General features: G+C 42.8%; 1 protein-coding gene across 13 annotated transcripts in view; it reads left to right on the top strand.

The window, feature by feature from the left end:
• Positions 1–1,281: 1,281 nt before the first annotated feature.
• Positions 1,282–16,963, top strand: part of LOC128768872 (neurexin-3b) — a 269,686-nt gene continuing 254,004 nt past the window's right edge. For 12 of the 13 annotated variants that reach the window (XR_008416294.1, XR_008416295.1, XR_008416293.1 and 9 more), the window contains exons 1-4: positions 1,282–1,488; positions 6,695–7,719; positions 15,327–15,344; positions 15,647–15,673. Coding sequence is in view for 10 of the 13 variants with exons in the window: in XM_053882094.1 (XP_053738069.1) it covers positions 7,032–7,719; positions 15,327–15,344; positions 15,647–15,673 (733 nt within the window). In the remaining 3 variants the exon portion in view is untranslated. The remainder of the gene's footprint in view (positions 1,489–6,694; positions 7,720–15,326; positions 15,345–15,646; positions 15,674–16,963) is intronic. The other variant, XM_053882089.1, reaches the window with a different exon arrangement.

Genomic DNA, 16,963 nt, shown 5'->3' with positions numbered 1-16,963 from the left:
AAATCTCCTTCTTTGTCCCTCTCATCAATCATGCCTAGACAACTTCCCAGGGCAGACTCAGTGCTAATTCCAAATTCCAGTGATGTGGAAGGATCGTCACCCTGACATTTACACACTGCCGTGACATAGCTTCGGGGAGCTGTCCAAAGTGCTGAACCACTCTCCCTGTTTGCAGCCTCCGTTTTCATATAAATGATATGCTTGTTCTTCGTGTAGCTCCGCTGTGAATTTGGACAAAACATTGACCGTGTTTTGCACCCTCTTTATAAAACGGAGGCTGTGAATTTATTGAGATTAGGAAGCAGCAAAAGAAGTACTGAAGAAAGCAATTGTAATATTCCAGTAAGACAAGTTAAATTTGAGACTCTTTGTCTTCTGTCTTTTGGCTTGATGGCGCCTCACAACAGTCACAGTACATAATGTAGCCCCACAAAAATTGAATTGCCCTCCCCTCAGCCGTATAGTTTCCCATGTGTGACCAGTGGGCTTTGCTTTTTACAAGGGAGCTGTTGCGCTTTTGAGAAATGGAAATAATGGGAGGAACAGTTTTATTTGAAAACGAAGAAAAGAGCTGAGCCAGACGGCAAAGTTGGCTGTGTTTTTGAAGCTATAAAATCTGTCTTGTGAAGTCACCACCGCCTGTCATCGTCTCCAGTGGTACAGTTGTTAGAAAAATTTGGCAGTGGGCTGTGTACATGTGCTCAAATACGCCCCTAGTGGTCCTGAAGCACCGACCGCTTTTCCTTCTTTTTCCTTGGATGAGAAAAGTGCCCCTTTATTGAACTTTTTTTTTTAGACTCTTGAGGAAATAAAGTTACTCTCTCATCAGTTGCATCCATTAAATGTAAAAGTCTTTCACCGGACGCAAAAAGGCAACTGTTTACTTCGCCATTGGAGCGAAAATACTCAACCACTCGCCCCTTATTTGTTTGAAGGGATGCTATCTGCCTGCATCACCCCTCACCTGAGTGGCGCTCATCACCTGTTCCGCCCGACCTACACTCTCTTTTTCGCTTTTAGACCTTGCTGAGTTTGGATCTAATTCTTTTGGCTTCCAAGCCCGAACCTCCTTAAGAGTGCAGTGTAGTTTACAAATCAATATTTTAAAGAGGAATTAAAGGCGAGACACTCCACATCTAACTGAGAAAAGCTGCCTGAATGGATACTGAGTCCTGTGGGGCTGTTCCGTGTTTTATCACGCCGTGTTTTAATGATCGTCCCACCAGCACCCCCCCTCGTGGAAAAGGCGGGTCGGAGCGTCACAGTGGGAGAAATCCACGGCCCATCATCAGATGCGCTGAGTGAGCCGAGCTGAGAGATGCGCGTCCGCTGAGTGGGAGACCGCCGCCGCCGCTCCAAACCCTCCACCACATCACGCACCGGTCCAGGACACGCTCATACCCAACACACGATGTTCTCTGGATGAAGTTTGCTTTTGGATATTAACTCTCAATCCGGTTTAACCGAGGACGGCTCGTGCAAGTGAAGGTAGGCGCGCTTCCATCCATGAGGATTAGGTTTGCGATGCGCGCCTCTCCACTGATGGTGCGAGTTTGTCGGATCACCTCGTGCGAACGCTTACGAAAAGCGGGTGATTCGAGGTGAAACCGGATCCCGGGAGACCGATATCAAAGAGGAATTCGTGACAAATGAATGTGTAGGAAGCGTTGGAGCGGAAAGTTTCGGCTCACTGAGTCGGCTCTTCTGCGGCGCCTGCTTCGGAGTAACCTGCCGAGGCGTCTATTTTCCAAACACGGCATCGAAAATAGCCCTCGCTTGATCATCGGCGGCGACATTTGTGCTCTTTATTCAAAAGTAAAGCAGCGCTCCGACCGCCACCGTGCGTGAAGCAGAGGAAGCGGTGCTGCGTGGATGGAGTCGGTTCAAGCGCCACAATTTACATAATGTGGAATTAAAGTCAGCCACGAACGACTGTGTTTAACTCGTGAATGTAGAATTGTTTTGGCTTGTTTGAAAACTACAGCGTAGAGACTGGAATCCTATATCTAAGTGAAGATAAGTCCCCTGCTTTCACCCTTCAGTTCTGGGTTACTGGAGCCTCCGGGCTACACTTCGCCCGGGTTGCCAGATGAGGATATAAAGGTAGAGTTACACAATCGATACGCACAACCCAAACATCACACTTTTCTTCTCTGAAGTCCAAATGATGCTGGGAATGATTTCCGCCCTCTCTCTGCTTGATTGCTTGGGGGCCCGGCCTGCACTCTCTGGACCCTATTCTGTCAGACAGGAGGTCCCGTAGGTGTGGACACACTTCCAATCGTCTCCTCTTGTCTGTGTTGACTGATGTCTGATTAAATCATCGCTCCAGGCTGAGTCTTGCTGGAGACGGAGAGGGACCGAGGGTCTGCAGAGCATTAAGAGTGGGGTTGGGTGGGGGCTGTATTACAAAACATGTCAATGACACTGGATGCATCGATGCATCATTTATGGCCAGTCAGTGACTGTATCCCATGCTGGTCTTCTCATATCCTGCTCTATTTAATAATGCAAGGCGTATATATCCTGGAAAATATGTGCTTATTCTAGCATGCGTACAACTCTATCAAGGGCCACAGCGGGGAGCAGATGTGACCGTCGTGCAAAGTAGTGCTGTCCAGTTCAAAAGTATACAGTGACCGCAAACACTCACGGGGTTAGCTAGCGGCCACGTTTCATTTGATGTCATTGAGGAACAGTACAGGTTTGAGTGTGAAATATGACTGGTCAGCACATAAGCCTCATTTAGCATAGCTAGAGGGCGGGACGGTTTTGGGAGGGGCGGGGTGTGTGTGTGTATAGTGAGCCAAGGCTAAATGTGAATGTTAAGTTGAGGGTCAAACGGAGGTCAGGCTGTTTGAGGAGGCTGAGGAAGAGCTAATGTACGGCTTTAGGAGGAGCTGAGGGCCGATATTTGCAGCATGATTATTCATCTCGCACAGCCCAAAAACAAAAAAAAAAAGTGATGTGTCAATTTAAATTTTTGTGTATAGTGAGAATCAGTTAAAACGTTTGTAAAACCAAACAAATGTAGAGGGCTGTGTTTGTTTTATTATTAATATTGTTACTATTATTATGATTGTTAATGCATCTGCTACTGCAACTACTACAAAAATAATATTTATGATTTTTCCATTTTCGATTCATGTTGTGTCACCTGCCATATTTCCTGGAAAAAAAAAATGAAGGAAATTGCTTCGAGCAACTCTTGACCTATATATGTACAAAACAGCAAAAAAAAGCTTATGAAGAACCTCACACACTCCCAACTAAAATAAATATATAAAGTGATCATGTCAATGTCACTCCAGTGCTGTGCCAATTGTAAAGCTCTATTGCCATTGTCTCACTTAACAGCGAGAACAGACTGGCATTGTGAGACCGAGAGCCAATGGATATCTGACTCCTCTCCCAAACGACGACTCACAATAAGTCGTTTTAATTGAATAAAGGCTGTGACCATTTTTCAGGAGACTGGCATCTCAGGTTTCACAGGGAAACTGAGCTTGCCTATTAGAGGGACAGCAAATAGAGTATTCCAATAGAAGGTGGTTTGGATTGACAGAGCTTTATTTGTGGGTTTGTTCTGTGTTTTTTTCCAAGAACCTTTTAACCCTGCCTCTGTCTCTCTGGATCAGTCTGAAGGTAACCCAAAAGCGGGCCACCTTGTGTCGTCGCTGAGATGCACTCCTGCAAAGGGACAGGCGTATGTACACCGAAAGTGCATTAGCATAGGTATCGCTTACTAAAATCCAATAGCTGCAGCATGATTAACCATTCAAGGCAGGTGGTTAGAGGGCCTATTGTGTTGCACAGGTCTGAGCGACTGTCGTGACAGCGCTGCGTGTTTGTCTGTCCACAGCCAAAACAATTGCAAGGGCAAAAGGCAAGATAAGTACGCAGGTGGATAAAGTTTCGACAGCGCTGCAGAATAAAATAATGCTTGTATGAAATGCTTAGCGGCTGAACTTTAATAAAGGGTCCCATTCATAGAGAATGAAATGTAAAGAGTCATTCATAAAGCGCTTCACTTGTCTAACATTACAAAATATCAGGCAGAGGAACAGTGTGAGGTGTGAGTCAGCCACCGAGACTGAGCCGGAATGAGCTGGAAAATGACGACCATGATGCCCTCATGCTACTCCAGGTGTGTGTAAACAGTGGCAAGGCTTTCATCAGGAAGTCGCCCCAACGACACACGATCCTCAGGGAGACTTTATGATGGCTCAACTGGTCTTACTGGAAAATCTATCTATCAATTTATCTATCTATATATATAAAATATATGGGCTGTGAATGTAGAGTGTCTGCTGCAGGTGCGCTGTTCCTCTATGTGTGTGGCCGCTGCATGTGGGAGGGGTTGCCGAGTGAGTGACGTCTCTCCAGAAGTGAAGAGGTGCCCGGTGCGTGTCCAGCTCTGAATGTGCGCTTCTGTGCAGTTTGGCTGTGACAAAGTCATAAACCAAGTCACGCTCTGTCCCAGACTCGCCTCATCCCTGTCCCAGCTCCAGCCCACAACAGGACATCAAACCCTGGAGTGGAGGTGTGGAGAGCCAGCACCTCCCCTGTGACACTCTACCACGGTCCAGTGTGGAGACAGGAAAGGTTTTACACCTCAATATGAAGAAAAAACAGTCAGTAAATGGAGCTAACGGGACACGTCTGCATACAGAGGCTGCGTTATACACAATAACAAAGCGCGTCGTGGGTCAGCTGATCGGTCCGTGCACGTTATGGTTTTTCCGGGCTGATTTCGGGGGCGTTCGAGTTCTGAATTTTCATTCGAAATCTGAAGCAAAAAAATCTTCGAATTCCGATTTGTTTGAAAACCGAGGTGCCACTGTATATTAAAATAATGACACACAATCCAGGAACATGTATTAACCCCATGAAGCATAAAACACACAAATATTCATATATGTATCTCATATCGCATAAGTATCTGATCAACATCCACATCAATAGGTCTTGAATAATAATCTAAAATGATGTGAGGAGGAGAGAGACCGAGGACACTTCACTACATCTACAACTTACAACAAGTTAGCTCCGTGCTAACCGACATGCTAGCTGTTAGCTCGAGAGTGTGTGGCGTCACAGACCAAACACGAAACACTCATCATTCTACCATGGTGTTGAAGGGGTTTGCTCATCCTTGAGACACGTGTGTATATATATATATATATATATATATATATATATATATATATATATATATATAGATGGCCCATTGCTTTCATCAACTGTACCTAAGGAGCACTCCAGACTTGCCAAATACAAACCAGATATGGGAATATTTGGCAGATTAACCGAAGAAGAGTTCAGTTCAGCGCTGGGACGTTGCATGTTTGGGTTTATCAAATTGTAATTATGAATCTGTGCTGAATTTATTGACTGCAGAACTTACTGGGAACCTAAAATCTGAATGCTAAAAATAGGGCCCCAGGCATCCTAAAATTATATTTCAGTCTTCCAGAGACTGAAATTCTCCAAAGAAATGGAAATGAGAGCAGTGAGAGCATAATTAGTCCTATTTATCTGGGTCCCTGTAGACTTCCACTAATACCAATGTTTAGAGCTAAACTTGTGCGCGTCCCACCTTCACGGATTCATCACAATCAACAGCTCTATGTTGCTGTTCTGGCCGGTTGCCCACTGCCCTATATAAGCAGTCAACCCATGAGCCTGTAAAATGAATGAAATATCGGCATTCGAACCGATATTTCAAGCAAGGCCTCGGTTACCTGGGTTTTTTTCTTTTCTACTGCTCAATGAATTGGTAAAATCCAACGTTGAATGAGTCGTATTACAGTAAATAAACAATTATTTGAGAGTCGCTGGACAACGGCGGCTGTATGGACATTACCGATAATAATGAAATAATAATAATAAGTCTTTATTTATATAGCACTTTATAGAATGCTGTTCACAGGGAGAATCCTGGTGGAGTTTAAGTCTCAAGTTCCTGATCCAAGGATATGTCTTTAGGTCACTTTATTGAAGAGAAAGAGCTGAGCCAGGAGGCACGTTGAGTCCTTTCATAAGTCTCTCCTGTACAGATTGGAGTCATAGTTTGGCTTTCTAAGAGGAGGCAGACCTGCCTTGTCTCACTGAAATAAGTCCAGTGTCTTGTCGAGATGCCTCCTGGAGGAGGTGTCGCTGACTTGTCCAGCAGTGACCCCAGGATGTGGATTTCATCTCACATCCAGCTGGGCCAGGAAAGATGGAGGAGAATTGTGGTGGAGGAGAGTATGACATTCAACTGTCCACAGAATAATGGGTTATACGTGACCTAATTATTATCACTGGTCCTCCCTAATGCTTTGACAGTATGGGGGTCCACAATACTGTAGGGTCACCAACACAATAGTACGCTTAGATTTTCCCAGTGTTGGAGAAGTTTCTCGCAGTTATTGTCAATATATGTCGTGTGACTCCTTCCTTCATTCAAGGTGGCCTTTAAGGAGGACTGTGAATACATCCTCCTCCGTGGACCACCTGTGAAAACCCTTGGTTTGTCTGAAAGAAAAGGTCTTGGACATAACATAGAGTTCTTCAGATTTGGCAAATTTAATTCTACCTCCTGTTAAAGTGGAGAGAGGATTCTACGTGGTTGTGTGTCGTGGAATGGCAGTGGTTTGTTTCTTTAAAGAAATGCTGATCATTTTATACCAATATTTTCCTTTTTCTGCAGCTCTGTCAAGGCAGCTGGAGCTGGACTTCAAACCATGGGGCACGGATCAGGTGTCCTGATGAAGGCCGAGCGCTTCAATCCGGGAAGTCGCCTCAAGGAGAACAGACAAGATGCAGTTCTCAGTCACTGACAGAATCCTCCAAGGATCTCCTTCATCTTCGCACTGCCGCCTGTCTGCTTAAATCAGAAGGATATTTTTACATATACATCCAGATTAGACTGAAACCAGGGCTGACAGCCTTTGGTTCCTGACTGTTATTTGTACCTGGACACAATCGAAAAAAGCCATAACCAAATGTTTTGAAGGTCCCTAAGCTGCTTGAACGCGTTATCAACGATGAATCTACCGAGCCAAGGCCTTCTGCTGCTAAGTACATTTCTTTGCCTCACCACGGGCTTGGAGTTCACGGGCTCCGAGGGTCAGTGGGCTCGGTACCTGCGCTGGGACGCCAGCTCCAGAAGCGACCTGACCTTTCAGTTCAAAACCTCACAATCCGAAGGCCTGCTGCTTTACTTCGACGACGGCGGAGTTTGCGATTTCCTTCTCCTCACGTTGCACGAGGGCAAGCTCCAGCTCCGCGTCAGCATCGACTGCGCCGAGACCACCGTCGCGTCTGCCAAGAGGGTCAATGATAGCCGCTGGCACTTTGCCGCCATCAACAGGCATAACTTGCGGACTGGTTTGGCAGTGGACGGTCAGACCACGACAGGTGAGGTTCGGCCCCAGCGGCAGTTCATGAAGATTATTTCCGACCTCTTCCTCGGTGGGCTACCGGGAGACATACGCACGTCGGCCATCACTCTGCCCTCGGTTCGTAAACTAGCGCCTTTCAGAGGAGTCATCGCGGATCTCAGCTATGGGAGTAAGCTGCCCACACTCATCAACAGTCAGAAGGTGCGCTTGGAGATGATAGGCCTCTGCACAGACAGCCCCTGTGAGAACGGTGGAATCTGCTCGCTGGCTGACGGGGAAACCTACTGTGACTGCTCCAAAACTGGATTTGTAGGTCGATACTGCACGGAAGGTAAGAAAATCCGCTCCACAGCCTCCTCATTGAAGTGAATATTGAATAAAAACATGTTATTGATTCACACATGGGGATTTGTGAGATACTTACTTTGTATTTTTAAAAGGTAGCTCGGGTATTTGAGGGAGGATTTTTTGGATGTACTTCACTGTGTGCCCTGGTTACCCCATTACCATCGTGGGTGAGATATGAACTGAAACATTTATCGTGGTTTCAATCCAAACGGAATAGAATTAATGGCTTTATTTGCATTTACAGCAAACACATTTTGGCAGCTGATCATGGAATGTTTGCCTTCTGCCCCTTTGTAAGATGTTTTGCAGCCTCAACTTTATTTTCAAATGCATCGAATATGCATAATAGCAATTTAGCTTTCCTGCGACGACGTCTTCCACACGAGGCACCGGCGGCGACTCAAACTCGATTTAATACGCCGTGATATTCATGGATTCCTGTGTTCCGCTTTGTGGCTTGTGCACTTATTTGAAAGTTGTCACATTTCATTTGGGAGTTCAACGCGAAGGTGATGTGCTCAGCGTTTCTTCTGCCCTCGCAGTTATTACTTGTGATGAGGAGGATGTGCTATTAGCTGATATGACTAAAACGACGACGCTCTTTTCTCCATTAAACAAAGTTCTGATCCTGCAAGGTGCCGCAGGAACCTCAAGGTACAGATTGAAAGCTTCCTCTCGGTTTTCTCTTCCACCCTGATAGGGTCACCTGCTCTTTCTCTGGGGATTCTAAGGAGATGTGCTGCTTTAGCATAATCCATCTTTGTCTATATTTTAATATAGCGATTCGCAAAGATTTATTTCTAAATCCTGTATCATCCTTTCGCTTTCTCTCACAAATCCAATTGTTTGCAGTTTTCAGATGATGCTTTATTTTCTCATGGGACCAGATAAGGTCTGGTTTGAGGCCAAATTGCCATGAATCAATATTGCCATCCTAATGTAAAATGGTTAAAGAAAAAATAAATACTGCCTTTGTTGCATATATATAAATACATTAAGAGTGAAGGCAATATTTTCCATCTTTTATATATCAAAATACACAACTGCCGGTTTGCTTTTTTCTGCATTAGTGTCATGACTGCAGTGTGTTTTGGTGTCTTATTAATCTCTAACTTACACAAACAAAAGTTCTGTTTGGATTTGCTTTCTTCGCTCTTCCGTCTGGGGTTGTGAACTTAGCATTCCTGTGATCAGACCCATATCGACTCTCCTCCACCACTGACCTCCTTCAAGACACGCCGACAAAATCATCATGCTACGGGAATAAATGCCGGGCAATGCTCACTTGCTTTGGCTTCAAAGCAATTCCAGCCGGACGGTATCGAATGCTTTTTGATGCATTTTCAGAAATATATATGCTGTTTCATTTTTTCCCCCCATCTATTTGGTTTCATAATCTTCACCTCATTTGCTGCTCAAATGAATCTGTTTGGAGCTTAAATCCCAAGCGTTAGCCTCTGGCTTTGTTAGAGATTGCACGCGATGTGCTGGTTGCGGTGCAGTCAAGCGGGAGAAGTGGACGCGCCCCTTTTTGGCTTCTTCCTATTCGCTCACTGCCTCTGTCGGACAGTGGATGGAGACGATGTCCAACTGTCCTTTTCAAACACCTGGTCAAAAAGAACTCTATAAGGGGATCCTAAACACACTTTATCTGAGATAAATATGAAGCATTATTCATGAATAATAATTCTGATGGCGGAAGCAAAAACAAACAAAAAAAATCAATAAAATTTGTATTATTATATTATATTATATTATATTAGAATCAAATTTATTGCCATGGACAGAGAGGATCTCACCAACTGGGAAAGTGCTTTGCAATAAAGTGCTGTCAATAAAATAACATAAAATAAATAAAAAATAAAAATTCTATTCTATTCTATTCTCTTCTATTATATTAGAATCAAATTTATTGCCATGGACAGAGAGGATCTCACCAACTGGGAAAGTGCTTTGCAATAAAGTGCTGTCAATAAAATAACATAAAATAAATAAAAAATAAAAATTCTATTCTATTCTATTCTCTTCTATTATATTAGAATCAAATTTATTGCCATGGACAGAGAGGATCTCACCAACTGGGAAAGTGCTTTGCAATAAAGTGCTGTCAATAAAATAACATAAAATAAATAAAAAATAAAAATTCTATTCTATTCTATTCTCTTCTATTATATTAGAATCAAATTTATTGCCATGGACAGAGAGGATCTCACCAACTGGGAAAGTGCTTCGCAATAAAGTGCTGTCAATAAAATAACATAAAATACATAAAAAATATATTATATTATATTATATTATATTATATAGGAATCAAATTTATTAAAATTTATTGACAACTAGGAAAGTGCTTCGCAATAAGGTGCTGTCAATAAAATAAAGTATTATATTATATTTTATTATATTATATTATATTATGCCTACTGGCAGTCAAAGGTGCCATGTTATGTGTTGTGAAAATAAATAATACTATTGGGTATCTACTGGCAGCCGTAGTCATGCAACAAAAAAGCAACAACTCAATGGAGCTTTTACATGCTGAGCTCCACACCAACCAAACAGGGAGCAGATGCAGAGAGGGAAATGTGGGATGTATTAGCCTCAGCGCCTTTGATCCACTCTCATCAGACATGGAGGTGAGTTGTCGAGCCCAGACAATGTGACTCCGACTGTGCTTCACTCTGCCACCACACTGGTGAAGCCTCCCTCCACAATCCCATGTCAATAAGCCGAGCAAGTTGGCACATCATCTCCTCTATTTTTCTTTTTTTCCGCCGCTCATCGCTGCCTTCCCATTAAGTGATGTGGCTGATTATGCCGCCGAGACAGGAAACCATAATTAGGAGGATAATGAGAGCAGCGATGGCTAATTTGTCTGCGAAAAGCCTGCACAAACAGCGAAGAAGAAGGCGCCTCAGAGTCAGCAGCGGCGTGTACACATATGTCGAGCCGGAGCCCCGACTGGAGCCGTTTAGCTGCTCCACTCACACACACCTGTCTGCGAAGGCAAACTGTGGCTCATGCTGTACATCCAGGCGCCAGGAAAGCAATCTGTCCGACTTTTGAATATTTATACGCCGCACCATCACGGTGAGTGAGAGCGGTTTACACACACACATACGTGCACACTCACATGCCAAAGCCCCCAAGCTGCTCGTTAAAACAGGCAGATGGCCGGTTGACTGACTGAGCGAACTGGGCCTCGGAAGCATTTTGCCAGTCTTATGCTTAATTGTAGCCTGCTAGCCCACTGGCCTAGAAGGGGAGTGTAAAGACCGGGCACATTTGCTGGGCAGGAACAATGGAATTGGGTTGGAAAAGTGGTGACTGTTGTGAACTCTTTGATAACAGTGTTACGGCATTAAAAGAAAAAGAAAACACAATGTTTGTTGGGCCATTCACCCCATAAGGTCATGTTCTACAGAGACAAGCTGGGGACAGGTGTCTAACTCAGGCAAGGGCCCAACCTCTGAAACACAGTGCCAGACACGGGACAAACAAAATGACTATGTACAGTATCGACGACAAGTCTATAACTGCCACTGCTGTTTCGATTGATCCAGCTTCTCCTCCAACTCATCGTTCCTCCCTCATCAAAACTCTGTATCATCAGCAGACATCATGGTCCATGCATAGTCCTCAACCCTCTTCTTGCATCCATTGGTTCCCATGGCTGCTTCCCATGCTTATTCAGCAACCAGAGCGCTTCACACCAACTCATCCATTCACACCATCTGTAGTGAGTCTCTTCAGATGGTGAGTGTCCATCTGAGTGTCTTGCTCAGGGACACAACCACACAAACCCATCAGGAACAGGGATCAAACCAGCCACTACTCAGTCACAGGTCGACTGCTCTACCATCTGAGCCTTGTCGCCCCCATTGGTCACTCTTACAGCATCTTCTCACTGACTTCATACATGTGCCCTCACATCAGTATTGATTCATGAATCAGTGTTATTTTCAGAGCCCAGAAGGTGGTGAACGTCCATTACAATTGTTTGAAGTCAAAAATTTTAGAGCATAGAGTGCCATCTAGTGGTGTTTTAAAAATGAGGACAGTGTTTCATGAAGCCTCGCCTACCTACATATTCGATGATAGAGCTATCTACCGTAATTTCTAGACTTTAAGTCGCTACTTTTTTCTTGCCGTCTGAACCCTTCGGGTTATACGACGTGGCTACTAATGTATGGATTTTTACAGACTAAAGAGCATCATGCTGCCAAAATATTGAGCCTCATCAAATCAAACCGATGGCCTACAGAGCCCCGATCTCCGGGAGGAGCGGAGACAAGAAGCAGCAGCTGAGACCAACTGTGGCGTTGGAACTTTGGACACGTGGGCAAAAACAGCACATTTTGAGTGCTTTAATGTCAGTAAAAGATGTGAGGAGTTCATGACTAAAGTTCAGAACATTGCCCAGTTTGTTTCATGAGTCAGTCTCCATGCTGGAAAACTAGTTTAGAAGTGACCTTTCTACGGCACAGACAGCACCACTACACCTGCGCCTTATAGACAGGTGCAGCTTATGCATGAACAAGATCTATTTTCCATCTTAAATGTAGTGCATGTGGCTAATATTCTGGGGTACTCGATAGTCTGGAAATTACGGTATCCAGCATGCTGGTTTTGCTGCCATTTACATTTGTATTGAAATGTATTTGGAGCTAGCATATTCATGTGGGACTCATGAAATGAATTGGTGACCTGGATTTAGCCCCCGGTCCTTGAGTCTGACACCTGACGTCTGTCAAACTTTGATGTCAAAACTCTTGCTGCTACATTTGAACAGTGTTAGCTTTGCGCTTCCTAAACCACCCATTTTGTCAACTGTCACGAAGAGAAAATAAATAAAGAATTTTGAAAACACATGTTCAGTCTCCACTCTCCAGTGGACGCGTCGGTCTGACTGACTGTCAGAGAAATGAGCTGAAATTAGACACCGATCACCACTGATCCATCTCCCCTGTCATCTCTGGCTGCCAAATTTTCACGGTGAAAACTCTCACATGCGCTATTCCAGCGCCGTCATCCTTAATCTCCAGGTTTCTCCCCCACCATTAGCTCGGCAAATACATTCCCCATGGGATAATGGCCCTTCATTCTTTCTATTATACAAGTGTGACATTTTAAAAACCGTGGATTTGCCTGTGAGATGCAGTGTCAAGGGCTTGCTCATATATCCAGTAATGTAGCAGTTAATTTCGAACGCATGGCCAGTGAATAAAAGGACGACGGGGATCAAACCTGGGCATGTTTGATCGGCAGTTGTTAAATGACGGCTTGGCTCGGCAAACTGTTAAGGAAGTGCTGAAATGGTGCCTTCAGGCTTAGCTTTGGGGATTAATAAACAGACATGGAAAAAAAAAATGACAGTTACAATAATCTTACTATAAAAAGTAGGTCAGCGGGGAAAAAAAAAATGTTGCAGGGACTCGCCTGTTTCCAGTGCAGAGGGCATGTGTCTAGTGCCCGAGCTGGAAATTATGTTTGGATTTGAAGCTGCTGGTAAAATAGAGCAGGGGATTACACCCGGACCACATGTCCTCAGCGGCACATTGGCTTGTTCTGGGCGATGCCGCATCAAGAGAACGGGCTTTATCAAGATGGGAACACACGAGAACACGGATGTAAAAAACTGAAGTAACACACATACGTGCGATCCGCACGCGGTCTGGTTTCTGTCCCACGCTACTGTCCACTGACTCCCATCCCCCCACGCCTGCAGTCCGTCCTTGCTTTCGCCAATGTCATCCTTGTAGCCGCAGCAGCCATTTTGGGCTTTTCCCTGAAGGAGACTGGACTGAAACCTCAATACATCAGCCATTGTTCTGGAACAAGTCCACGTCTCCAAGGGAGTTCCTTTTGGAATTGAGGTCCTTAATCTTTGAGTTTCAACCGCCAGAATTTCTTTCATGCCCTCAACCCAAGACACAGATTTTTGAAGCTGTTGGCTGAATTATTGCTTTAATAGTGGCAAAACATTTTCATGATGTTGGTAATATTTGGTAAATGGCAAATATTTCGGTCACAGTTTTAATGTAAGTATTTATAAATAAAATAATGCATATTTTAGCTATTGGTTAACTAAAGTGAAAGCAACCACCACAAAAAAAAATACATCTATTTATTTGCATATATATTTATTTTTTCTCTTTCATCCATTTTATTTAATCCAACAATAATACATATTTTTTTTATGCTAGCATTTAAACATTTATTTTTTTATATTAGAATAAAAATAAAATTAAAAAGAATAGATTTTTGTATATTTTAACTATTGGTTAAGTAAAGTGAAAGCAACCATCACAAAAAAAAATACATATATATATTTGCATATATATTTATTTTTTCTCTCTCATCCATTTTATTTAATCCAACAATAATACATATATTTTTTATGCTAGCATTTAAACATTTATTTTTTTTTTATATGATAATAAAAATAAAATAAAAAAGAATAGATTTTTGTATATTTTAACTATTGGTTAACTGAAGTGAAAGCAACCACCACAAAAAAAAATACATATATATATTTGCATATATATTTATTTTTTCTCTCTCATCCATTTTATTTAATCCAACAATAATACATATTTTTTATGCTAGCATTTAAACATTTATTTTTTTTTATATTATAATAAAAATAAAATTAAAAAGAATAGATTTTTGTATATTTTAACTATTGGTGAACTAAAGTGAAAGCAACCTATATATATATATATATATATATATATATATATGTGTGTGTGGTTTTTTTTTTTCTTGTCCAACCTTATAATCATCACAACACTACCTTAACTCTAGTGTAATGTTGATACAAACTATCTATAGAGGAGCTCCAGACTTGACCTTTAGCTGCCTCTTTTAATGTGATTTCTCACCAGATAAAAAAAGCATCCTCCTTCTTCCCAGACCACAAACACAAGGCGCGATTTCGCCGATAAAACAGCTCCATGCCCTGACTCTGTGAACCGCCGAGTCTAAAATCAGCCTCACTGGCATGTTTGATACCCCAAAGGTCTCATCCGACATTGAGACTGCAATTTTTTGCTGCAAGGAATCGACCCTTGTGTGACTTATTTCCACTGACACTGCTAGCTCTGAACCGCTCGGATCTAAGAGGCAGCATTCTCCTGCAAACAAACACAAAGAACCATAGACTCCATGTCAACAGAAAACCTTGCCTGCTGGCGCCCGGCTTTGCACTTCGGAGGAGAACGATGTGGGTCTGATAGGAAGCATCGACTGAACACTAAATCCGTGGCCCTGTGGATTTATGTCTCTTTTTGTGAGGCTTCAGTGCTGAATATTTTGCTACCAATATTCAACATTTAAGAGGCGGTTTTGCTTAAGGTGTTATGTCGGTCTCCTCGACTTCCTCAGAGGACGGATTGTATTTTGTTTCTCTCCACAGTGATCTCTGCTCGAGTACTACACAACAATGGTGCATGTCAAGAGGATGCGCTTTGCTCCTTTTACATGGAAGTGAAAAGATGTGTGGCACTTTTGTTGCATGTTAGACATGCAATCTGCCGACGTGTGCTAATCCACAACTTCTCTTTTCTCTCTGCCATCTTTTCCTCTTCACAGCAGTCCAGAGAAAACCAGGTGAGTCTCCTCACTTGTTTCCTTTAGCTGAATATTATGAATAATCCAAGTGAATATTCATTCACTATCACATTTCTTGAATGTTTCTGTCGGTAATTTGGATTAAAAGCTCATTCAATGATCATATTTCCACTGCACTGGAGCTTAATCCAATGTTTTTAAATGGTGTTCCATTGAAAAATCTCTGTGTGTCGGCCATGATTTGCCATGAAGCAATCATGCAGTGACAATACTTCATCAGTATTGGTGTGCGAGCGTGTCCTTTAATCTCTCTCTCTTCTTCTCCGCTTCTCTCCATCAAGGCCTCGCTCACCTGAAGGCAGAACAAGGTACTCCTCTTCTTTCTCACTCCATTATTCTCAGTCGACTCTCTGCATGGCTTTTGTTTTTTTGGGGTGAACAAACATTACACCTTCCCTCCCTGTCCGAGTGCATTCATTCTTTTTGCTCTGTTTGTTGTTGCTCCGGAGAAAGTGGCAGTGTTTGTTTGATCGAGGGCAAAAGAATGCCGGGTTTGCTCCCGCCTCACCTTTGTCTGTCTGCCGCCGCGTCTCCTCACCTTTGATTCACCCAACATTTCGGAGGCTTACGTAATTGCTGCTCCCCGTACCATCGCTAATATGTCCTGACTCACTGCGATGACCTCTGCGGCGTGTGGGGAAGCACCGAGGTGCGACTGTAGTCAGCTGGGGTGGTCGATTAGAAAGTACTTGGAAGGCGGTGGTTACTTCATAGACGCCAACCTCAGTCGCACAAATGGAAAGAAGACTGTTACAGCCTTCCCTGGACGCTCACTTCAGCATGCTTATCTCTGTCTGGTGTCAGATATAAATTGTAGTTATAGTATCATTTCATTATTTTGTTATTATTATTATTTTATTATTTATTTATTAACTGATCAAATGTTTTGAGTTGGAGCTCTACACGTGAGCATGGAAGTGCTGCTTTTGTTGCAGAGCAAAAATGTTTATCCTGAAGTTTTTTTTAAACTTAACTCTTATTTACTTCTTCATGGATGTTTTGGTCAAAACTTTACATGATTAATCTCTGAAATATATGGATAAGTCAATCATTTTTTCTTCAATATAATGAAGGAAAATGAACACAAAGTGGCAAATATTTAGCAAAACACTCCTGTTCACAAAAAAACTCACATTTCCTTCACAAATGCTATTATTTTCATATCTTTGATTATATTTTTTGGACATTTTGGGATTGACTCACTGATCTTGTAGTGAATCGAGAAGCGTCTTGGAAGAGTTTAGCATCAATACAAGCTTTTAGCTGTGTTTTTCAAGACTGAATACGTTGAAAATGTGGGCCAGAGTTTGCCCCTGGGTTTGGGTTAGACAAAGCGGTGTAACTCTATCTAAAAAAAAAAGTATTTATTTTTACTTTTTTATCATTGACAAACGGATTTAAACATAATCTGCTTTTAATACCTCACATATTATTTAACAATCGACCAATTTACTGCTGAGATTGTCTGAGCATTCTATGATTCTATGATCACAGCACATGTGGGATTTGCTCTGAAGCAGGACACACATTTTAAGTCTGTTCAAGTACACTCTTTCATCGGATGTCAAACCTTGTTGGTGCCCCGTTTTCAAACCGCC

This window comes from Synchiropus splendidus, chromosome 12 (genome assembly GCF_027744825.2).
Source record: "Synchiropus splendidus isolate RoL2022-P1 chromosome 12, RoL_Sspl_1.0, whole genome shotgun sequence".
NCBI lineage: Eukaryota > Metazoa > Chordata > Actinopteri > Syngnathiformes > Callionymidae > Synchiropus > Synchiropus splendidus.
This window is presented reverse-complemented; position numbering and strand designations above follow the sequence as displayed.